Here is a 25041-nt window from a genome sequence, read left to right on the forward strand (position 1 = left end):
ATCCTTTATCTAGAACTTGAAGATTTGAAATATAGACCCTCTCTGTAACACATCTGAGACATGACTATTCCATGTTGGGTACAGATAGATAAAACAGTTCTTCCAGGTATCTTAGTATTTCATCTACAAACTGGTAATATCTCTAGTCCTATCTGCCTCACAGGATTGCTCTGAAGATAAAACAATACAAGAAAGGAACCTGAAGAATTGAGTGTAACCATGTTCTTAGGCACCTTGTGGACATAAGGACACATACAGACCCTTACAATATTTCTAAGATTCTGGGAAAATAGTGAGGGGCATTTTATAAAGTTAAATTACTTCACATTAAAATTAATACAGAAAAGAAAAGGGCCAAAGATGCAGATCATTAAGAGCCTGACATGAAATCAGTGTGTATGAGATCCGTAGTATGAAGGCAAACTAAGGCATTTTTGTGTTTAATCAAAGAAATTCTGCATTAAAAAACAAACATGAAACCTAAAATCAGTGATATTTTCACTTATGAGAATGATTCAGCTCAATTTAGGAATTCATGGTTTCTAGCAATATACCACACAATCTAAGAGCTCATTTATTATAGATAAGAACACATTTGAATCCCAGGCTTTACCAGTAGACCATGTGGAAGGTGATGCTGTCTGGCTAAGTTGCCAAAGATTTCTTACAATGTCTCAAATACATGAGTTTTTATGAATAAGAAACATTTCCTGTTAATTAGTATTTTAGGCTCAAGTTAAAAAAAAACTTTCTGGGCATAGAATTCTAGTGTCCTTGTCAGAAAATTATGTTTTAAAAGTACATTAAAAAAATTCACACATCATTTACATCTTTAAATAAGTCCTTTACCTGAAATGGTACAATAAATGGTTGCAGTTAGTTAAATGACATCATTTGTAATGCCCCTTAGGGATTTTATCATGGGGTCTTTAAAGAAAACTGAAGTAGGATCTCACCAAATAACTACAGATAGAAAAATATATGTCATCTCTGGTCAGCAACTGGCAAGCTTGGATGTGTAAAAAAGTGTTAAATGCTTTCAATAATCCCTGTGAATGCCAAGAAGAAACACAATTTGAGGCCAGCTGAACAGAATACAAGGGGAGACAGGAGGGCAGCTGGGGAGTCCAGTCTGCACAACTGGCTGTCACTCCAAAGACAGGTGACCTGTGCCTTCCAAAACAGCCCACACACCCGCCTGTTAAAAGAGATGCCAACACTGTTTTTTGGAAACTAAACACATTTTAATAGAAAACAAAATACAAAATAACTCTTTTCAGAAAACAGAAATATTTAATCCTTTTCACAGACTGTTCATTAAACTGCTATTGCAAAGCAGGTGGGAGGGATGATCTCAGGAGGAAAAGATGCTGGAAAAGCCACACCTCGGAATCATTTGGAAATTCAACATTTTTTAGTTCTTTCACTTTTAGACTTTTCACTTCTAATTACTTTCATTTCTTTACCACAATCCATCCTTTCAGGGGAGAGAATTGTTAACAGAAGTGCAGCCACAAAAAGAATCTTTCTTTCCCACCATTGCTGCAAGACCCCAAGACTTTCTCAGTCAAATCTGCCCACCCACTTCTAGAAACATGTCAGCTGGAGTGATCCAACTGTCACCCAGGAATTTCCCCTTTCTCCCAATACACTGTATGACCAAGTTCTCTGAATTCCCTGAACCTCAAAATTCCAAGTATCACAGCCAGTGCCAGGAGTAAAACCTGAAAGATGAGAGCAGAGAAGGCCCCCTCTGCCAGTGCTAGGTTTCCTCTTCTCAGTAATAATTATAATAACAATAATAAAAAGTCCTGGTTCTCTGTAATCACAGAAAAGGAAAGACATTTGCCAGGATGACCCTGCCCCCTTTCCTAATTCTCACTCCCACTTTCCTACCTGGATAGAGTCCCTTCCACCCAGTGACCCTGTGGCACTGCTCCCAGGGAGGGTGCCTGGCAAACATCCTCAGGTCAAGTGCAGCCCCAGCGAGGCAAGGGCACCTTGGCGCCAGAGATAGGGAGGGCCACACGAGGACACAGCGGAATCTCCGTGATTCCTATCTCACATTTGCTCCCCATCACCACCCTTCCTGCCCCTATCCTTCCACACTTCGGGGCTAAGTCGAGAGTGGTGGTTTCAGGACATCTGCAGGGCAAGGGAGGACACGGGGAGTCTTTCACAGTCAGTCAGTGATTCCATCTGTCTGTCCTAAGACTTGCCGTCTGGAGCCCTTCGCACGCCCCAGTCTGTCATATCAAAGATCCAAATCAATGTTCCTGATTTTCTTGTGTGATTCCAGTCACCAGCAGGAGGTTGCAGGCCATGAACTGCACGCTCAGCACATTGCTCATCTGGCCGGTGTAGACGCCCACGAGCTCGCTGGATGAGCCGTCGGCGGGTGTGCTACAGTGTGAGCTTCTGATGTCCCAGACACGCACGGAGTTGTCCATGGACGCTGACGCAACCAGGCTGCTGTCTGGGCTGAAGGTGAGGCTGGTGATGTTGTCCGTGTGGCCCCGCAGCTCTTTGTAGAGGGTCCCGGACGCCAAGTCCCACAGCTTCAGCCGCTGGTCCTCGCCTGCTGATGCCAGGTACTTACCGTTGGGGGAAAAAGCCAGGGAGAGCACAGGGCCGCGGTGGCCCGTGAAGAGCCTCACGGAGTTCCCCTGCTGAGTGCTCCACAGCCGCACCGTCTTGTCGGTTGAGCCCGTGGCTAAGTAGTTTGAATTGGGGTGGAACTTGACGCAGTCCACGTCTGCCAGGTGCCCGGCGTAGATTCGCAGTGGGTACGTCCGATCAAATGACCACAGCCGGGCCGTGCGGTCGTGGGACCCGCTGGCGAAGTACAGGCTGTGCGGGCTGATGTCCAGGTCCCACACGGGGTAGGCGTGGCCCTGGTACAGCACGGTGTTGGTGAAGCTGCCCAGGTCCCAGTACCTGATGGACATGTCTTCAGAGCAGGAGAGCAGCCCCGAGCTGTCTGCGAGGAACCTGGTGCTGTACACTGGCCCGCAGTGTCCCCGAAGGACCTTCATCTCTGTGCCTAAGTTGTCGTCCTCGTCATCCTGGGGGTAGTGGGGACACACACAAGAGAAGAGAGTTTAGCGGTCTGCCATGGAAAACAAAATGTCCAGAAACAAAGAGACCTGCTTGGGAAATAGCATCTACCCAGTAAATGACTCTGTCCTTCAGGGTGACCCCAGGATAGCACCTTGTAATTGCATAACTGAATAAAAAGTCTCCTACAACTTACAAATTTGCTTTCTTTAAATTCACCTTGCAGCTAACACTATAGCGAGGCTACTACTGCAGAGTAATGATCTGGACCTTACTCTTATGCTGAGGACAGACTTCAAAAGTCAATCACTCGAAAAAATTTATTTTTGATTTTATGTTCTTAGATTCTTTTATTCTACAGGCATGTCTTCCCCTGTCAGTCTTGACTGCTTTGTAGGCCACAGTGCTCCCTGTTTCTAGTCAAGAAAAATCACCCCCACAGCTGGGGTCAATGATGGAGGCAGATGTGGTTTCACTTCAAGATGCATACAGAACCACTGTGGGAATTTAGCCAAAAATAAAACCTGGACATATCACAGAAATAACTGTGGGCCAGGAAAGTGCAGTCATCGGTAACTTACACCCATGCCCTGTAACCAGACATGAATGGCTGGTACCCAAAAAGAAAGAACAGTTTTGAAACCATGACCTTCTGGATCGGCTCAAATATTTCCCCAAAGTAAAAAAGGAGGCAAGGATTCAGAATTCCTCTCAGAGTCAAGTGACTCTTGTGATTCCTGGAAATAAACCCCTATGTGTGGGGATAAGAAAGACAGCTCCTGGTAAAAGGGGCAGGGGCGGGGTAGGGGGGAGGCCCCCTGATGCACGCCCAAGCATATTCTGTGGATTCAAATCTACTTTCCTTTCATTCTCTCGCAGACAAGCTCCTTACAACTGCAACTATCTCAATCCTGGAATTCATAAAGTCAAATGAGTTTCAGTTATACACTGGAAGAATAAAGAGTTAAGATGAAGCTTCCTGAACCAGATGGGCCTTGCTGGCTTAGAAATAAATACCTTTGTGAGCCTTTGTACAGAAAAAAGCCATCCTTTTAATTTCTATTTGAAAACTATTAAATTAAAAATAGAATGAATGCCTCCAACGTATACATTTTTGAGAAATGAGAAAATAAACATTGATGTTCATGGATATTCAAAATGGCTATTCCAGATAATCAACATTGAAAACACATAAGCATTTGGGAGCTTAAGGTTCTACTGAGCATTACTAAGAATATTAGTAATTTTCCTTTCCAAAGAGGTTACAATAATATTTTAAAATTTCAGGAATGACTCACTGCTCTACGCCAGAGAGTTTACTGAGGCGTAAGACATCTTCGTTTGGAGCAGGAAGTCCTGGCAGTGGGTCCTGCCTCTGAGTGCTCAGGAGCAGAGAGAGGAGGATGTACTGGGAGGCAGGTGGACTTCTCAGGGGCCCCATGACTGTCCTGAGCCTGTGGAAAGTGCCTGTTGACTCTATAAACCAAGGAATAGGGAAACGAGAATAGTCCTGCAGGCTAGCCCTATCAACTCCCTGCCAGGACGACAGCTTAAAATAGTTTGGCTACTTTTTCTTCTGTGGCTCAGCCAGCCCCACAATGGCCTCAGTGCAGTTGAGCTGAAACCCTGAAACAAGCAATGGGTCACCCAAGCCTGACCACACAGACCCCTCCCATCCCTCCCACGCTAACAGGACAACACCCCAAATGTTCTACAACTGTCTAACTCTGCCCCCCACCACAGTAAATTCTACCCCAGATGCATCCCAAATATGAATTTTTAATTTGTAAAGTACATTCATGTAATGATAAACTGTATTATATACATTATAAGATATGCTTAAAATAGAAATTTTAGAAGAACAAGAAAAAACAGCTCTTTGAATACTACAGTCTGCTGATCCTGTCTTAGACCAAGGAGCCGAGTCTGCTTCTGGACTAGTGTGTCCCCAGTGCCCTTGTTACAGCGCAGTGAGTCCTAGGTCAGGGTGCTTCGGGATCTGAACAAGCCTTGGGTTGTTCTCCAATAAGCTACCAATGGAGCCAAAAGAAATTAAATATGGCTGGGCTTGGGAGTGGGTAACACCTGGAAGCAGGTGAGACACTGCTACTGTGTGAGCAGACAGCAGCCTGATGGAGGAGAGAAAAGGTGGCTGCTGGCCAGTGTAAATGGACATGTGCTATACGTGTAAATACACAACGGTTTCTAAGGCTTAAGACAAAAAGGCAGAATGTAACAGATTTCATTAAAATTTTGAAAATATTGCTTACATGCAGAATGATAATATTTTGGCTACAATGAATTGAAAATACATTATTAAAATTAATACCAACTACTTCTTACCTTTTTAATGTGATGACTAGAAAAACTTAAATTACACATATGGCTCACGCTATATTCCTATTGGCTAGCATAAATCTATGACAGTCTGGTACACAAACTACAGAACTGAGTATTATTGACAACACTGACTTTACTTTTCAAACTTAAAGATGACCAGGTTGGGGCAGAATGACCAGACATTAAATGAACTGAACACAGGAGCTGCACTGCTGGGCTGAGGTTGCAGGGAGGCTGGTGTCCTATCCACATAACTGGAAAGGAGGGCAAGTCCTCCTTTTTGGTCCTGTGGTTTTATCATGCTGCATAAATATTAAAAATATGCAACTGACAATCGACAAGCTCTCTCCGTCATCCGGTATGGCGCAAAGTGGGAGGGAATGGAAATTGTAATCAGAAATCTTCCAGCAAACAAAAGCCCAGGACCAGACGGCTTCACAGCTGAATTCTACCAAAAATTTAGAGAAGAGCTAACACCTATCCTACTCAAACTCTTCCAGAAAATCGCAGAGGAAGGTAAACTTCCAAACTCATTCAATGAGGTCACCATCACCCTAATACCAAAACCTGACAAAGATGCCACAAAAAAAGAAAACCACAGGCCAATATCACTGATGAACATAGATGCAAAACTCCTTAACAAAATTCTAGCAAACAGAATCCGAACAACACATTAAAAAGATCATACATCATGACCAAATGGGCTTTATCCCAGGGATACAATATCCGCAAATCAATCAATATAATACAACACATTAACAAACTGAAAAATAAAAACCATATTATTATCTCAATAGAAGCAGAGAAGTTTTTGACAAAATTCAACATCCATTTATGATAAAAACTCTCCAGAAAGCAGGAATAGAAGGAACATATCTCAACATAATAAAACCTATATATGACAAACCCACAGCAAACATTATCCTCAATGGTGAAAAACTGAAAGCATATCCCCTAAAGTCAGGAACAAGACAAGGGTGCCCACTCTCACCACTACTATTCAACATAGTTTTGGAAGTTTTGGCCACAGCAATCAGAGCAGAGAAGAAATAAAAGGAATCCAGATTGGAAAAGAAGAAGTAAAACTCTCACTGTTTGCAGATGACATGATCCTCTATATAGAAAACCCTCAAGACTCCACCAGAAAATTACTAGAGCTAATCAATGAATATAGTGAAGTTGCAGGATATAAAATCAACACACAGAAATCCCCTACATTCCTTTTTTTTTTTAATTTAATTTTATTTTTAAACTTTACTCCCCTACATTCCTATACACTAACAATGAGAAAACAGAAAGATAAATTAAGGAAACGATTCCATTCACCATTGCAACAAAAAGAATAAAATACTTAGGAATATATCTACCTAAAGAAATCAAAGACCTATATATAGAAAACTATAAAACACTGGTGAAAGAAATCAAAGAGGACACAAATAGATGGAGAAATATACTGTGTTCATGGATTGGAAGAATCAATATAGTGAATGAGTATACTACTCAAAGCAATCTATAGATTCAATGCAATCCCTATCAAGCTACCAATGGTATTTTTCACAGAACTAGAGCAAATAATTTCACAATTTGTATGGAAATACAAAAAACCTTGAATAGCCAAAGCAATCATGAAAAAGAAGAATGGAACTGGAGGAATCAACCTCCCCGACTTCAGGCTCTACTACAAAGCCACAGTCATCAAGACAGTATGGTATTGGCACAAAGACAGAAATATAGATCAATAAAACAAAATAGAAAGCCCAGAGATAAATCCACGCACCTATGGACACCTTATCTTTGACAAAGGAGGCAAGAATATACAATGGAGAAAAGACAATCTTTTTAACAAGTGGTGCTGGGCAAACTGGTCAACGACTTGTAAAAAAAATGAAACTAGAACACTTTCTAACACCATACACAAAAATAAACTCAAAATGGATTAAAGATCTAAACGTAAGGCCAGAAACTATAAAACTCCTAGAGGCATAACATAGGCAAAACACTCTCCGACATAAAATCACAGCAGGATCCTCTATGCCCCACCTCCCAGAATATTGGAAATAAAAGCAAAAATAAACAAATGGGACCTAATTAAAATTAAAGGCTTTTGCACAACAAAGGAAACTATAAGCAAGGTGAAAAGACTGCCTTCAGAATGGGAGAAAATAGTAGCAAATGAAGCAATGGTCAAAGAATTAATCTCACAAATATACAAGCAAATCCTGCAGCTCAATTCCAGAAAAATAAATGACCCAATCAAAAAATGGGCCAAAGAGCTAAACAGACATTTCTCTAAAGAAGACATACAGATGGCTAACAAACACATGAAAAGATGCTCAACATCACTATTAAAGAAACGCAAATCAAAACCACAATGAGGTACCATTTCACGCCAGTCAGAATGGCTGCTATCCAAAAGTCTACAAGCAATAAGTGCTGGAGAGGGTGTGAAGAAAAGAGAACCCTCTTACACTGTTGGTGGCAATGCAAACTAGTACAGCCACTATGGAGAACAGTGTGGAGATTCCAAGAAAAAACTGGAAATAGAACTGACATATGACCCAGCAATCCCACTGCTGGGCATACACACTGAGGAAACCAGAACTGAAAGAGACACGTGTAGCCCAATGTTCATCACAGCACTGTTTATAATAGCCAGGACATGGAAGCAACCTAGATGTCCATCAGCAGACAAATGGATAAGAAAGTTGTGGTACATATACACAATGGAGTATTACTCAGCCATTAAAAAGAATACATTTGAATCAGTTCTAACAAGGTGGATGAAACTGGAGCCTATTATAGAGAGTGAAGTAAGCCAGCAAGAAAATCACCGATACAGTATACTAACGCATATATATGGAATTTAGAAAAAAGGTAACAATAACCCTGTATGCGAGACAGCAAAAGAGACACAGATGTATAGAACAGTCTTTCGGACTCTATGGGAGAGGGAGAGGGTGGGATGATTTGGGAGAATGGCATTGAAACATGTATATTATCATATGTGAAACGGATCGCCAGTCCAGGCTCGATGCATGAGACAGGGTGCTCGGGGCTGGTGCATTGGGATGACTCAGAGGGATGGTATGGGGAGGAAGGTGGGAGGGGGGTTCAAGATGGGGGACGCATGTACATCTGTGGTGGATTCATGTTAATCTATGACAGAACCAGTACAATACTTCATAGTAATCAGCCTCCAAAAAAATAAAGTGAAAAAAAAAATCAAGGAAAAAAAAATATTACTGATAAAATGAAAAAAAAAAGTGGGAGGGCAGTCCTGCTCTCCACTCCGCGTGTCTCTACCACGAGGCGGCTGCCGGCAGCAGGGTGACAGAAGCAGCAGTGCTGGGCAATCAAACAGATTCCCGAGGCCAATCAAGATTACCTTCCAGTGCAAACGGCAGAAGCTGAGGGCAGTGCTGTAAATTCAGCTGAATTGGGGGTAATTTTATGCTTACACAGAAGATTTTGGTTATTGCTCTTTTTTAAAAAATGAGATAAAATTCACATATTATAAAATTCAGTGGTAGCCGGGGGGGATCTTAAAAATTTTTATTTTAATCTAATGTTCTTTCCATCTTTGCAGCTATCTTTCTACCTTTGCTATCTTCCTTTATATTATTTTTTAATGCCTAGACTAATCCCCAAACCAGTATCATATCATCAAAACTAGTAAGGTCAGCAGAAATAATTTTTCTAAATAGAAAATTCAGAGTAGATGAGGGCAGTATCCCTCACTGCATGTGAAGAGCCCCCAAGAAGCTAGAATTGTCCTCAATGAAAAGAAACTTGATAATTCAAATATGCAATGAAAAGTATTTTGGAAGGCACTACAGATTGTAGAAATCAAAGTTTGTGCATCAGAATTTAGATTCTTTATTCATCATAACAAACTCCTCTAATTTTCCTCTCTCAACTTCAAGAAGCAAAGACTCAAAGGCCATGCTAACTGGAAAATGACTCAGAAAACAGGAATAGGTAAAAAAGGCTGACTTTATACATCCAATATTCTTGACATCTTATCAGCAACTGGAAATTAACTTGAGTGACTTTTTAAAAAAACCCTTAACCTTTCAACCTAGTGCAAAGAATTTTCCATTCAAAGTAAGCTGCGAGTGAGCTACCTGAATTCCAATGGTGATATGACAAAGGTATTCACCCTGCAAATTCTGAGGCACCACTCTCAGGCAAGGTGAACTCTGTGAAGTTCCACGTCTATTTCCCTTTGCCCTCACTTTTTCTGAACCAGTGCTTCTCAGTGACCTGAAACTCAGGCCACTAGGCCTGCCCTATCCAATGACCACCCCCAATCAAAGCAAACAAGATCATTATGCTGACTGCTGGACGAAAACAGGGCACCCTGGGAGAAATCAGAGGACTGCACTGCTGTGAAAGGCCAAGGGCACCCAGGGTTGCGGGGGAGGGGAAAGACAAACAGCATCCTAGTTTACCCTTGGGAAACAGCAATATACCTTTTGACCCAGTAAACCTACTTCTGATTACTTATATATGTACACATGCACACTCACACACATAGCTAAAGGTCTTTAGGCTCAGCAATGATATCCACATTCAGGTAGTAATACATACTGACCATTCGTTAATGATGTTCAGCTCATATTAACATTTTCCTCTTGGCTAAGGTTGGCCATTAGCAGGAATTCACTGGTTACAGGTTATCAGGCATTAGTCTGGCATTAGTTATATGATGAGGAATATAATGAAGTCCATTTGCTGTAAGATCTGTCATGTTTGGTAAGAATACTCGAAGCACATTAGTAAGGCAGGTGCAGGGAAGAAAAACCGATATGCCTACCTCCTCCTCTAGGAAATCACAAGCCAAGTGGATGCGGGACACATCTACTTGATGGGGTTCGGACTTTAACTTCTTGGAACGCAGACTCCACAGTTTTATACAGGAGTTGTCAAAGCCTGCTGCGAGCAGCTTGCTGTCCGGGGATACCTCTGCAGTGTTCAGCAGCTGCTCCGTGTTGTAGAAGGCGTAGAAGTAGATGGTGGTGAGGGAGGGGGGGCCGTCCCTGACGCGCTTGATGCTCTCCTGCAGGAGCTCCAGCGCGGCCTCATTCTGCAGGATGGGCGCGGGCATGTCGGCGGGCTCCAGGCCGCCACCCTCGCCGCGGGAGGAGCTACCACTGGTGTAGAGCTGGTAGTCTGTCCTCTTGGCGGGCTGCACGTCCAGATGGATGTGCCAGGCAAGGATCCTGCACAGCGCGGTGTTGTTGTCACTCTGGAGGTAGCGGAGAAGGTAGTTGTAGCTGTCTTCCTGCAGACGAACCACGTATTTGTTGTCCAGGAAGGCTCGCAGCCGGAAGTTAGACAGGATGTCCTGGATGGTCTGAGTGGTCTGGAGCTGCTCGATAACATCCTTCTGGCTGGCGTTCTGCAGAAACATTCCATGGAAGCGGCTGTAAAAGCTTTCCACTGTGCTCTTCGGACTGTTCTGGATCAGGTTGAGATGGAGGTAGACAAAGAGAGGATAGAGGAGAGGCATCACTTCATGGCTGTGCTGGGAGTCAGAATCTGTAAGGAAAAACAAGTGAAGGCTTTATAACCAGCATGGTCTCCTGTGGAGCGCACAGTCCCCTTCTGGCCAGGACCCTACTTTCTGAGGCTATGGATTTAAGTATAAGCCCAACACAAAATTCTGGAAACTTGAAGTCAAAGCCTTTGGACCAAGGAAGGAAGATCAGACCCAGAAGGCCAGCAAACCTGGAATTTGATGCCCAGAGGCTAAACAGTGTGCCTCTTCTCACACACATTCAAAGGAGCTTGTATCCAGGCCTTTGGGTTAGTATTTTCCCCAATGTATTAGCGTTGCTCAAATTGGGATCTCAGGCCTTGGAGAGACCTTACGTGGATTCTGGGGAGACTGAGCTCTTCACAGAAACTTTAATTTGATAATTTAAAAAGTAAACACAGGTAAATTCAGAATTATCTGGATAGTCTTTAGCAAGTACTGGCATACAGTTTTAGTGCTCTCATCTCCTGCAATAACATCCAAGTTCTTAGTTTAGTGGGTTCACTTACATTTACATCCCTGGTTGGCATGTCCCAATGCTAAGACGACATTGTTCATCCCTAAGTGTCTCACATCTGTCAGTGTACTCATTTTGATTTTGTTGGTTAAAAAGGACAACTTCTCTTTGCAGCGATAATTTATAAGAGGAATATTTTCATGTCATTAAAACTAAATAATTTACCAATGTGAGACTTAAACACCATGAAACCACATGACAAAGAATGTTCAAATAAGTGTCCAGTTTTGTCACAGGCTAATGAGAATAGCACAGAGGTGTGTGTGTGTGACACCTAAGTGAGGGAGGGCAGAGAGCTGTGACAGAGCAAAGGTTCCACGGCCACGTGGACAGAGGCAAGTGGCCAGCAAGGAGGGACGCCTGTGTGCCAGCACCTTGGGGAAGCCGGGGAACATCAGCCCTCAGTCCATGTGGAGCTGCTGCTGCTAAGTCACTTCAGTCATGTCCGCCTCTGTGTGACCCCATAGACAGCAGCCCACCAGGCTCTGCCGTCCCTGGGATTCTCCAGGCAAGAACACTGGAGTGGGTTGCCATTTCCTTCTCCAAAGCATGAAAGTGAAAAGTGAAAGTGAAGTCACTCAGTCATGTCCGACTCTTAGCGACCCCATGGACTGCAGCCTACCAGGCTCCTCCATCTATGGGATTTTCCAGGCAAGAGTACTGGAGTGGGATGCCATTGCCTTCTCTGCCATGTGGAGCAGTGAGCTATTTATGGCAAAATCCATCTGTTACATTCACTGGCTAATCTGAACTTTATTTTTTGTGATTTTACTTGTACTTTATTTGTAAATGAGTTTAGGTTCAAACAAAACAAAGGAAGCATAAAAGTTTATATCTAGTGTAATGTCTGTATGTACCTAAGTAAATTAATATAAAAATGCTTTAAGTTAGCACTTATATAACATTCTGATTTTTCTTTTTTTATTCCATGGAAAGGAATCCAGACCTGTCTCAAGACTCAGGAATACTGAATGAGGGCACTTATCTCTCTAATCAGAAGGGAGATGATTCCAGCACGCTACCTCTGCTTAATGCTCTATTTCATCTTACCACAGGTGAATTAACTGCATAGTATGTGCATTTAAGGATAAACATGCCCCCACTCAAACGCATTCTTAGAAGATGAACTTCAATTACAGCGATCCCACACTGAATCAGGGCTGCTGCCCAGCTGCTGTAGGCTCCTGCCTCTGAGCCAACAGGTGCAGGGTGCTCTGGTGCTGGCCCTGGGTGACTGAGCCTGACTGCCGAGGGGAAGCTGCACTGCTGCTCCACAGGGGGAAAGGAGAGCGTGTCTACAACAGAGGAGGTCACTAACGGCATCTTAGTGCTACCGTCCCTGAGGTGAAGGTGAATAAACAAATGCAGCAATCCAACCAAGGCAGGACTAGTAGTGGCCCAGATCCTTCAGGAACGAAGGTTTGTGTCATCGCACCATGTAAAGAACCAGGACCAGCTGAGGTGCTAACTAAAGGTAAAAGCAATACTGAATAGGGAGTAGAAGAAGGTAGTTAAAGACCAGCTATGACCATGTGACCAGTTTCAGACCCCAGAACTGTACCTATCATGAGTACTCCTCATTATGAACCATGTTGGTGTGAGTATCTGTACAGAAGCAAATACCTTTGTTTCCTTTCTTTTCTTATCCCCTTACCATAGAATATAAGTTACACTGACTTTGCATCATAGTATTTACTCCTTTTTTTGGCTGTGCCACATGACATGCAGGGTCTTAGTTCCCTGACCAGGGACTGAACCCATGTCCCCTGCAGTGGAAGCACAGAGTCCTGACCAGGGAAGTCTCTGTATCACAGTATTCAAATCACGGAGTTTCAAGAAGAGTAAACATTACCTGTGGACTTTGTTTCTTCTTCTGAGAAAGTGATTGGGGAATTCTTGGTTGTTGTTCAGTTGCTAAGTCTTGTCTGACTCTATGTACCCCTACGGACTGCCAGACTTCCCTGTCCTTCACTATCTCCCACAGTTGGCTGAAATTCATGTCCATTGAGTCAACAATGCAATTTAATCATCTCATCCTCTGCCGCCCCCTTCTCCTATTGCCTTCAATCTTTCCCAGCATCAGGGTCTTTTCCAATTAGTCGGCTATTCGCACCCAGTGGCCAAATATAGCTGTACCGAGTGTTAGGCAGAATTATGACCTTGTTAATCATCTTTATTTGGAGATTAATTATCTTTTAAGAAGATGGGTATGGGTGCCAAGTTCAGTGGGTAGACTTATGATGGTTAATTTTATGTGTCAATGAAGCTAGGACACAGTGCTTAGATATTGGGTCAAACATTCTAGATGTTTCTGTGAAGGAAATTTTTTAGATGAGCTGAACATTTAAATCAGTAGACTAAGCAGAGTGGGTTCCCCTCCATATGTGGGTGGGACTTATCCAATCAGCTGAAGGTCTTAGGAGCACAAAGAGGAAAAGAGGGAATTCTGCCAGCAGACTGCTTTTGGACATGAACTGTGGCTCTCCTGGGTCCCAGTCTGCAGGCCTGCCCTGAAGATTTTGGACTTGTTAGTCTCTGCAATCATATGAGCCAACTCCTTAAGATAAATCTCTTTCTTTATATATACATTCCATTCTATTGGTTCTGTTTCTCTAGAGAACCCTGACTAATACAGATATTGGTATTTCTTTGAATACTGTAATTCTTTAGAAGACCTCTGGAAAATTTCAATCTCAAAATACTAACAAAAAGATTCAATTTTATCAATTAGACATTCAATATGTTCTATTGGGGTGAAGGGCTGTTTTCAACTCCTTACAATCTTAAGTTTCAGGCTTATTTTTGAAAATGAGAGGTATTTTAATTTACTAAGCTCAGAATAAAAAAAACACAAAACACTAGCCATCCAGAAATAGGGATGCGGTACTTTAAAAATTCCCATCAACATATCTGGAACAAGGTGAGATTAACTTGAAGTTTTAGCTCAATTTTAATCTTGTTCCCTTGTAATCATAATATACACCTTATGTTTTACTGAAAGGACACTAAGTCAAACAAACACCAATTCTCATTCCCTGGCCTTTCTCCACAGGGTTGGGCCTTCAGACACAACCTAACACCTTTCTCTGTTTGTAGGCAGCACCACTGACCTGACCCTTCCCATCCATGCCTGTGAGCTCCTCTTCCTACCTTGCTCTTCAAAGGCTCACCTCACTTTAAGGAACACTGCGTGTGTGGCTTCTATGAGCCAGGCACTTACACCCAAACTGTATCTAAGAGTCCCAGGTATCCCCAGGTTCAGATCCAGAGTGACTGACTCCAGTCTATGCTCTTCCTACTGAGTGTCTTGGAGAAAAGGCCCTCAACAGGCGAGCTCACAGAACCTCTCACCCCATAGCTTCTAGAGAAGAAACATGTTGCAGGTGCTCCAGCCTTGGTACTCACTTTCTCCATTATTTCCTTTAGGATTTTTCATCTAGCCTTTAATTTGTACTTTCCTATAGCGGATGCTGAGTTCTGTACCTTACATGCTATGCAGCAGGATACCATCATCCTAACCATGTAAAAAGTAAAACCTGACTTATTTCTGCCCAGTATACCTCCCCCCGCCCCTCACTCCAAGCCTGTCATTCTCAGCTCTCCCTCCTTTACTCCTGGACATCTCACCTTGATGATAGAATTATGGACTCAAGACACCGCTTTCCACTTCCGCAGCCCTGTCTCCCTGCTCAGGGCCTCTGTGCACTTGGGCTGGCCTCCATCGCCCCTTAACACACACTTTGTCCACTGCTCCCATATCCACAGTCACACCCAGGCCTGTCTCCATCACACAGGATGAAGGTCGCACGTAAGCCTGTGGTCAAATCCTGCCTCCATTCTGTCTTTATCTTCAATCTGAAAGCCCATTTTCAACCAAGGGCTTCTTCAAGGTTCCTGAAAACATAATCACCACCTCTGCCACTCTGTTCATGCCTCTGCACAGAGCCTGAATCCTTCTACTTCTCTTCCACAGATGTCTGAAATCCAAGTGCTAATGTAAAGCCTACGCTCCTAAAGAAGGCCGCCTCTAACTGCCACACCCCAACTTCTCCCTTCACTTCAAATGCGGACTCAATACCCCACGACTGGTTCCATACTGGTCCATGAAAACACTTCCCCTACTGTCACATTTCATGCAAAAACTGTGACTTTTAGCCCTCTTAGAATTAATCACCAATTCAGATTAATGACTATATGTCATACTTCTATCCTGGGGCTCAGGAGATAATTATTCATATGATTTGGCTGACTACTTTTCAGAGACCTGATGGTAGAGAAAAATGTTCCAGGAAAAAGCATTCTGTAAGGAAAAACCATATATATTCTCCCTCTCAAAATAACCAGTGACCAAGGACTGAAGAATTAAATTATAGACAAACAGGCAACTTTCTCAGTTTTGAAACAAGGTGAGAAATTACACAGGAAAAGGCTAATAGAGACTATCTCAGTGACAGATTTGGAGCTTCCCAAGTTGTCCGGCTCCGTCATCAGAGGGCAGGCCCCCCACCAACACGCTCTGCTGCTCCCCCAGCCCCAGTGCAGTCAGTGCCTCGTGTACATCCAGTGTGAATGGACGCAAGAGAAGGGCTAAACGAGGCCAGGCATTTCTTTCTAAACCAACTTCCTCATCACTAGATTGATGAGAGAACTCATCTAGAAAGGGGAAATCATAGCTGTATTTTAAAAACCAAGTGAAATAATTTTCTAAAAACAGATTTTAAAAAAATTTAAAAATTGCTTAAAGCCTCAAAAACCAATGCCAATAGTTAAAAATATCTCATCTCCAAGTTCTTGCTTACCTCTGATTGAAATTCTTTTTATAAAGCCAATTTTTCTGTTTTTATCTTTAGCCAACACAGAAAGCAACTCATCGCTGTTCTCAGAGATTTAACATTCATACGATATAATGATCTTACTGGAGTTTCTTTCTTTACAGTTTAAACATAATAGACTCTTTTTATTAAACTGTTAATCTTCACAAATTTTTAATTTCTGTAACAATTGAACAGACTATTCTCTATTTATGAATCCCATCACTCAACATCTGTGAAACTGATAAGATAACCCTCTCTAGGGTTTTATTTTGTAACCTTTATCTCCTGAAACATACTGGTCATTTTGCCCAACTACAGAATGCAGGAAATGTGGATTCTTTGCTTTAAAACACTAGCCACTATGAGGGTGAAGTAAAATTAGAACTCTCAGTGTGTAATCAGGTATATTATTTTTGGTTTATATACTTGATTGCTTACTAAAATTATTAAGTCAAGGATCGTTCAAATAAGGAAAGAAAGATAAAACAACTTCAAAGTATTTGAACTATAATTTTCTACTAACTAATACGTGGCTAATTACTCTCCATCTGTTGAGAAAGAGAAAGTTTTGTATTTCTTGTACCTCAAGATGTTTTGTGTAAGGAAAGTACTCAACAAAAGACTTTGATTAATAACCAGAATTAACGTAGTCACTTTTATTGTAATCATCTTTCCAATGTTAAAATTATAATCAGTTGTCTTAGGACTAGTCAAAATCACTTGGTTTTGTCTTTGAATAGCCTTGTTTACTCTACATATGAGGAACTAAAGGCATCGACAGGCTACATAACTTCATTTTTAAAAGTGACAAAGTCAAACAGTGAATTATGAAACCTCATTATAATTCATTCTACTGGTTCTGTATTTCCACGGTTATTACACCACCCACAAACTGGTCTAAATTACAACTTTTAAATTTTGTGTTGCTGATGCATGAGTATTATTACTCTCTTGCACTTTTGGAAATATGGGAAAAAGGCCATTTTGAGATGTACTATCTTACTGGCAGTGATAGCAACGTCCATTTCACATCCGCTGCATGTAAGGAGGCATCCTTACAGGGCTGACTGAGCCTCCACTTATTCAGCACAAGTCACAATCACTGTGCTGAAAGCCATGGACTAGTGAATAGCATACTCAGAACCCTTTAACCTCCTGATTTAACTCTCTCAGGAGTTCCAACAAACTATAAGTTTGAATACAAGACTTGTGTTCAACTACCTTTGGATCCCTGGCACCTAAACCATAGCTGGAACATAGCAGGTTCTGAGGGAAATGTGCATCACCCCTTTTTGATAAAAAAGGGTGCTGGTGCTGAGTACTTACCGGTGAGAAAATTCCGCAGCCGTCCGAACTGTACTTCATATTGCTGGGGCTCTGCCTGGCAAGGGGCTGCGGACACTATGTTGGCACAACCAGATTCTGATTGGACTACAGAGGAAGAGACAGACAAGATGCATACAGAAAGACAATCATTAGCCTAAAATGTGGCAGGACAGGTGGCAGCTGGTGTTGAGGGGCATCAGTAGCATTGGGCATCTCAGTACATTTTCAAAGGACGTTGGGGCTTCTGGTTAAGTATGACTGACAGATCTACCTGCCCTTCCTGACACCCAGTGATGTGACAGCAGAGGAACAAAAGGTATAAAGCACAGGATACACAAGCCGGATGAGAGGAGAGGTGCAGAGACTCATGAAAGACTCCTCTGGACGCATCTGAGCCTAGGACCTGGTACTGCACTATCATGTACCCTGGGATGGGTCTACCTTCAACCTTGGTGCTGGACATTCAGGGGGCCCTTTCAATCTGGAAAGTCACATCTTGCAATTCTGGGAAATTTTCTTGAATCATTTTGTTGACTCTCTCTTGTATTTTCTTTCTGGGACTCCTACAATTTCTAGATAGGCTTCCAGAACTGATCCTTTAACCTCTCCCAGATTCCATTTTTTATCTTTCTGCTGTACTCTCTGGGAGGCTTTCTCAACTTTCAACTCTTCTAATGATTTTTCAGTTGTACTGTCATGTAAGTACATGTACATACATAAATATGTGGTTTTGAACTGTGGTACTGGAGAAGACTCTTGAGAGTTCCTTGGACTACAAGGAAATCAAACCAGTCAATCCTAAAGGAAATCAAACTGAATATTCACTGGAAGGACTAATGCTGAAACTGAAGCTTCAACACTTTGGCCACCCGATGTGAAAGGCTGACTCGTTAAAAAAGAACCTCGATGCTGGGAATGACTGAAGGCAGGAGAAGGGGACGACAGACATGAGTTTGAGCAAGCTCCGGGAGTTGGTGATGGACAGAGAAGCCTGGCGTGCTGCAGTTCGTGAGGTCACAGAGTCGGACATGACTGAGCAACTGAACAACAACAACACAAACATTTGAATGTTCTTTTTTCTCTCAAAATAGCATTCTCTTGTTTTAAGACTATCAGTGATGGTATTTCTGAGGTTTCTCTTCTTTCTGCTGTTTGTTTTCTCCAAGATGCTTCTCATCATTTCTTTTCGCTTCCATTTTTCACGTGAAATAGATCAGTTTCTTTCAAGGTCTGAACCAACAGTCTCTAGTTTTCTGAAAGTCAGCATCACAGAGCTGATAAGAACTCTGGGCGTGGGTTTATCACCCAAGAGGACACGGATGGCATCTTCCTGGTGATGTCTTTAGGTCTCTTTTGTTGGGCAGAGCAGATTCACCAGGGACAAGCGATAGTTAATCACTTTCCTGGTCAGTAGGTGCTTGGCTGCCAAAGTTCTCAGTAATGTGAGGAGGAAGAAGGCTGGAATCTCAATACTCAGGATGTAAACATATACTTCATCACCATTCTGTGAGTTCATACTTTCCAAAAAGAAAAGCAAAGTTCTCCTACCCTTTTTGCTGGGGGTGGGAACCTCAGGACTGGGAAAAGGTGGCTGGGGACTGAGGAGCCATCTTTAGCGACAATCTGGATGAAACACTGACACACATGTAATTAAGCACGGATGTAATTTATGTAGCAAGGAAGCAGAGTCATGACATACAACACACGGAGATGGGGAGATGGGTGAGAAGAATCAGTGTCCCCTCTGAAACTCAAGAGACTTGATGGAAGGCTGCACATGTAGGAACAGCCTCCTTCTCCTGCTGCCCCTCCATGAGGAAGCCAGTCTTGAGTCCTTAGTCACAAGTGCTCACCACGTCCACCCCTCACTCTTCTGAGCCTTTCAGCTCAGGCTGTCCTCACTTTAGACTGGATCATACCGTAGCCTTCTGAGCAGCTCCCCTGGTTCTCATCTGGCCCTTCCTCGGTTAACATGGACACCAGAGTCATCTTCCAAAAATCCACATTTGGTACCTTGGATGCTCCCCTTCAACTCTCCCCTCTGATAAGCTCCTAATGGTTCTTTGGAAACTCAGCTCATTCTTTCTATGATTTACTGACCCCTGACTATATGCTGGGAACCACTAGACCTTTTGGGAAGCCTTTTTGACCTGCTGATCTACCTGTAAAGAGTATGTTCTTTGTCTTCATGGAGGCTGAGCATCCCCCTCACAGGACTCACTATGTCACTCTCCCACGAATGCTGATTTACCTGCCTCATTTCCCGACTATAATATGAAGCACCTCAGAAGCCAGGATCAAGTCTCAGCTCTCTCTAGAACTTCTTAGCACCTGGCCACCGGCAGGCCTTCAAGATTGTCTGCTTAATGCAGACATAATTATTCAGATTACTCAATTAAATTATTCAGGATAAAATTTTATGATAATCACATTTCATGCTTCTCACTTTTCCTGGCAATTTTCTAGAATTTCTCCTGATATGCCATTATATCTAAATCAAGACAACTGGGAACACAAATTTTACAGTGGTTGCCCTACTGTCTATCAGCAGCAGCACAGGTTCCAAAGAAGACAAGGCAGCAGGCGCTTACCCAAGACTGTGATGCCAAGTTCTGAAGGAATTACTCATGTCTGGTACACTGGCCATCTTACTAGAAACAGTAAGGCATTCAGGAATCTATTCCAAGTCCATCACCTGGCCCCTCCCTTGTCAGGGGAACCCGTCTGAGCCTTAAGGTGAGGGAGAGTGAGTGAGTCTGACATGGAAGACAAGGAGGCAGATGCCTGCTGGGCTTCTTATGAGGAGCCAGGGCTGAGTGAGAGAAGGCACTGTAATCTCAAGCTTCACCACTGGCCATTTAAAGACACTTATAACCAATCTAAGAGTACCGCAGGAAAATTTCTCAAAAATTTTTCTAAAAACTCCAAATCCAATTTCAAAACAATTTCAAACAACAAAAGCAAAACCACATTGTAAGTCTCAGGAATATGTGTATGATGCCAACACTTCCAACCACTTCCCAAAGGACTCATCCTGGAGAACCTGGCCTTCCATGAATGAGGTCCAGGTGAGATGGGAGGGGCCCATGCAAGAGGGAAGAGACGACCCTGGCCCCATTCAGGGAAGGAGAAAGTCGCACACAACATCAGAAACAGCTCAAAAGCCCTGGGATTCCAAGGGAGGGTGTGTTATGATGGGTTTTCAAAGGGGCACTTGGGCCAGCTGCTGCCTCTGGAAGAGGGGCAAGGTACCTGTGAGGCTGGCGGCCATCTCCTCAGTGCTCTGCGACAGCCGCAGGCCTTGCTTCAGCGGGCCGTCCGCATCCCCGTACTGCCGGCGTTTGAGGTAGCAGGACACGGCCATCTGGATCTGCTCCGTGCGGACCCGTTTCATGACCTGTGGGGGAGTCACACGGACAGCTGGATGTCATGCATGGGTAGGGGCCACCGAGCCGACTTGAGAGCCTTAATGACCAACCTCACCCTCTCTCCCACCTTATCTACTGTCACAATGACCACCGCCAACTTCAATCATGGAAAATGAGAATACCCTAGATATTAGGTTGGTACAAATATAATTGTAGCTTTTGTGTTGTTAAATTTGCTGTTTTATACTGGAATACATTTTTAAATAAATGTGGTTATAACCATTCAATATCACAGTAATCCAAGTCTATGCCCCAACCAGTAACACTGAAGAAGCTGAAGTTGAACGGTTCTATGAAGACCTACAAGACCTTTTAGAACTAACACCCAAAAAAGATGTCCTTTTCATTATAGGGGACTGGAATGCAAAAGTAGGAAGTCAAGAAACACCTGGAGTAACAGGCAAATTTGGCCTTGGAATACGGAATGAAGCAGGGCAAAGACTAATAGAGTTTTGCCAAGAAAATGCACTGGTCATAACAAACACCCTCTTTCAACAACACAAGAGAAGGACTCTACACATGGACATCACTAGATGGTCAACACCAAAATCAGACTGATTATATTCTTTGCAGCCAAAGATGGAGAAGCTCTATACAGTCAGCAAAAACAAGACCAGGAGCTGACTGTGGCTCAGACCATGAACTCCTTATTGCCAAATTCAGACTTAAATTGAAGAAAGTAGGGGAAACCAATAGACCATTCAGGTATGACCTAAATCAAATCCCTTATGATTATACAGTGGAAGTGAGAAATAGATTTAAGGGCCTAGATCTGATAGATAGAGTGCCTGATGAACTATGGAATGAAGTTCGTGACATTGTACAGGAGACAGGGATCAAGATTATTCCCATAGAAAAGAAATGCAAAACAGCAAACTGGCTGTCTGGGGAGGCCTTACAAATAGCTGTGAAAAGAAGAGAACCGAAAAGCAAAGGAGAAAAGGAAAGATATAAACATCTGAATGCAGAGTTCCAAAGAATAGCAAGAGATAAGAAAGTCTTCTTCAGCGATCAATGAAAAGAAATAGAGGAAAACAATGGAATGGGAAAGACTAGGGATCTCTTCAAGAAAATCAGAGATACCAAAGGAACATTTCATGCAAAGATGAGCTCGATAAAGGACAGAAATGGTATGGACCTAACAGAAGCAGAAGATATTAAGAAGAGATGGCAAGAATACACAGAAGAACTGTACAAAAAAGATCTTCACGACCCAGATAATCACAATGGCGTGATCACTGACCTAGAGCCAGACACCCTGGAATGTGAAGTCAAGTGGGCCTTAGAAAGCATCACTACGAACAAAGCTAGTGGAGGTGATGGAATTCCAATTGAACTATTCCAAATCCTGAAAGATGATGCTGTGAAAGTGCTGCACTCCATATGCCAGCAAATTTGGAAAACTCAGCAGGACTGGAAAAAGGTCAGTTTTCATTCCAATCCCAAAGAAAGGCAATGCCAAAGAATGTTCAAACTACTGCACAATTGCACTCATCTCATACGCTAGTAAAGTAATGCTCAAAATTCTCCAAGCTAGGCTTCAGCAATATGTGAACCGTGAACTTCCTGATGTTCAAGCTGCTTTTAGAAAAGGCAGAGGAACCAGAGATCAAATTGCCAACATCCACTGGATCATGGACAAAGCAAGAAAGTTCCAGAAAAACATCTATATCTGCTTTATTGACTATGCCAAAGCCTTTGACTGTGTGGATCACAATCAACTGTGGAAAATTCTGAAAGAGATGGGAATACCAGACCACCTGATCTGCCTCTTGAGAAATCTGTATGCAGGTCAGGAAGCAATAGTTAGAACTGGACATGGAACAACAGACTGGTTCCAAATAGGAAAAGGAGTTCATCAAGGCTGTATATTGTCACCCTGTTTATTTAACTTATATGCAGAGTACATCATGAGAAATGCTGGACTGGAAGAAACACAAGCTGGAATCAAGATTGCCAGGAGAAATATCAATAACCTCAGATATGCAGATGACACCACCCTTATGGCAGCAAGTGAAGAGGAACTCAAAAGCCTCTTGATGAAAGTGAAAGTGGAGAGTGAAAAAGTTGGCTTAAAGCTCAACATTCAGAAAACGAAGATCATGGCATCTGGTCCCACTACTTCATGGGAATTAGATGGGGAAACAGTGGAAACAGTGTCAGACTTTATTTTTTTGGGCTCCAAAATCACTGCAGATGGTGACTGCAGCCATGAAATTAAGAGACTCTTACTCCTTGGAAGGAAAGTTATGACCAACCTAGATAGCATATTCAAAAGCAGAGACATTACTTTGCCAACAAAGGTTCGTCTAGTCAAGGCTATGGTTTTTCCTGTGGTCATGTATGGATGTGAGAGTTGGACTGTGAAGAAGGCTGAGCGCAGAAGAATTGATGCTTTTGAACTGTGGTGTTGGAGAAAACTCTTGAGAGTCCCTTGGACTGCAAGGAGATCCAACCAGTCCATTCTGAAGGAGATCAGCCCTGGGATTTCTTTGGAAGGAATGATGCTACAGCTGAAACTCCAGTACTTTGGCCACCTCATGTGAAGAGTTGACTCATTGGAAAAGACTCTGAGCTGGGAGGGATTGGGGGCAGGAGGAGAAGGGGATGACAGAGGATGAGATGGCTGGATGGCATCGCTGACTCGATGGACGTGAGTCTCAGTGAACTCCAGGAGTTGGTGAAGGATAGGGAGGCCTGGCATGCTGCGATTCATGGAGTCGCAAAGAGTTGGACACAACTGAGCAACTGATCTGATCTGATATAACCACATTTTTATAATAAATGTGGTTATATATTATGTTCTAATGACATTTCTCACATTATTTTTTTTTGCTAATGACTATTTCTTGCTGTTTATTTTATATTTATTTTAGACTGTGGAAATGAGGTTTGACAAAATGCAAATCTGAACGATTTTCTTATTTGAGTTCAAAATGGGTCATAAAGCAGTGGAGAAAACTTGCGCCATCAACAATGCATTTGGCCTAGGAACTGCTAATGATCAATTAGCTAATGTGGTGGTTCAAGAAGTTTTGCAAAGGAGACAAGAGCCTTGAAGATGAGAAGAGTAGTGGCTGGCCATCAGAAGTTGACAACGACCAGCTGAAAGCAATCATTGGAAGCTGATCCTCTTACAACTACACAAGAAGCTGCTGAAGAACTCAATGTCGACCATTCTACAGTTATTCGGCATTTGAAGCAAATTGGAAAGGTGAAAAAACTTGGTAAGTGGGTTCCTCAGGAGCTAACCAAAAAAAAAAAAAAAAAATCATCATTTTGAAGTATTGTCTTCTCTTAATATACACAACAATACACCATTACTCAATCAGACTGTGATGTGGGACAAAATGTGGATTTTATATAACAACCAGTGATTGTTTTATATATATATATATATTTACTTTATATATGTATTATTTATTTTATATATATATTTATATATGTTTTATATAACAACCAGCTCAGTGACTGGACTGAGAAGCAGCTCCAAAGCACTTCCAAAAGCCAAACTTGCACCAAAAAAAGGTCACAGTTACTGTTTAGTGGTCTGCTGCCTGCCTGATCCACTACAGCTTTCTGAATCCTAGTGAAACCGCTGTATCTGGGAAGTATGCTCAGGAAATCGATGAGATACACTGAAAACTGCAGTCAACACTGGTCAACAGAAAGGGCCCAATTCTTCTCCATGACAACTCCTGACTGCAAGTCATACAACCAATGCTTCAAAACTTGAATGAATTGGACTATGAAGTTTTGCCTCATTCGCCACATTCACCTGACCTCTCATCAACCAACTACCACTTCTTCAAGCATCGTGACAACTTTTTGCAGGGAAAACGTGTCCACAACCAGCAGAAGGCAGAAAATGCTTTAGAAGAGTTTGTCAAATCCCAAAGCATGCATTTTTATGCTACAGAAATAAACTTTTTTCTTGTTGGCAAAAATGTGTTGATTGTAACAGCTCCTATTTTGATTAATAAAGATGTGTCTGAACTCAGTTATAATGATTTAAAATTC

General features: G+C 42.5%; 1 protein-coding gene and 1 pseudogene across 6 annotated transcripts in view; one reads left to right on the top strand and one right to left on the bottom strand.

The window, feature by feature from the left end:
* Positions 1–1222: 1222 nt before the first annotated feature.
* Positions 1223–25041, bottom strand: part of TAF5L (TATA-box binding protein associated factor 5 like) — a 31769-nt gene continuing 7950 nt past the window's right edge. For all 6 annotated transcript variants that reach the window (XM_044941975.1, XM_025284485.2, XM_025284483.2 and 3 more), the window contains 4 exons: positions 20846–20990; positions 17594–17698; positions 10214–10938; positions 1223–3065 (listed from right to left, as the gene is read on the bottom strand). In XM_044941975.1, the coding sequence (XP_044797910.1) occupies positions 2268–3065; positions 10214–10938; positions 17594–17698; positions 20846–20987 (1770 nt within the window). In that variant the 5' untranslated portion in view covers positions 20988–20990 and the 3' untranslated portion in view covers positions 1223–2267. The remainder of the gene's footprint in view (positions 3066–10213; positions 10939–17593; positions 17699–20845; positions 20991–25041) is intronic.
* Positions 21127–24419, top strand: LOC123465654 (annotated as a pseudogene).

This window comes from Bubalus bubalis, chromosome 4 (assembly GCF_019923935.1).
Source record: "Bubalus bubalis isolate 160015118507 breed Murrah chromosome 4, NDDB_SH_1, whole genome shotgun sequence".
NCBI classification, from domain to species: domain Eukaryota; kingdom Metazoa; phylum Chordata; class Mammalia; order Artiodactyla; family Bovidae; genus Bubalus; species Bubalus bubalis.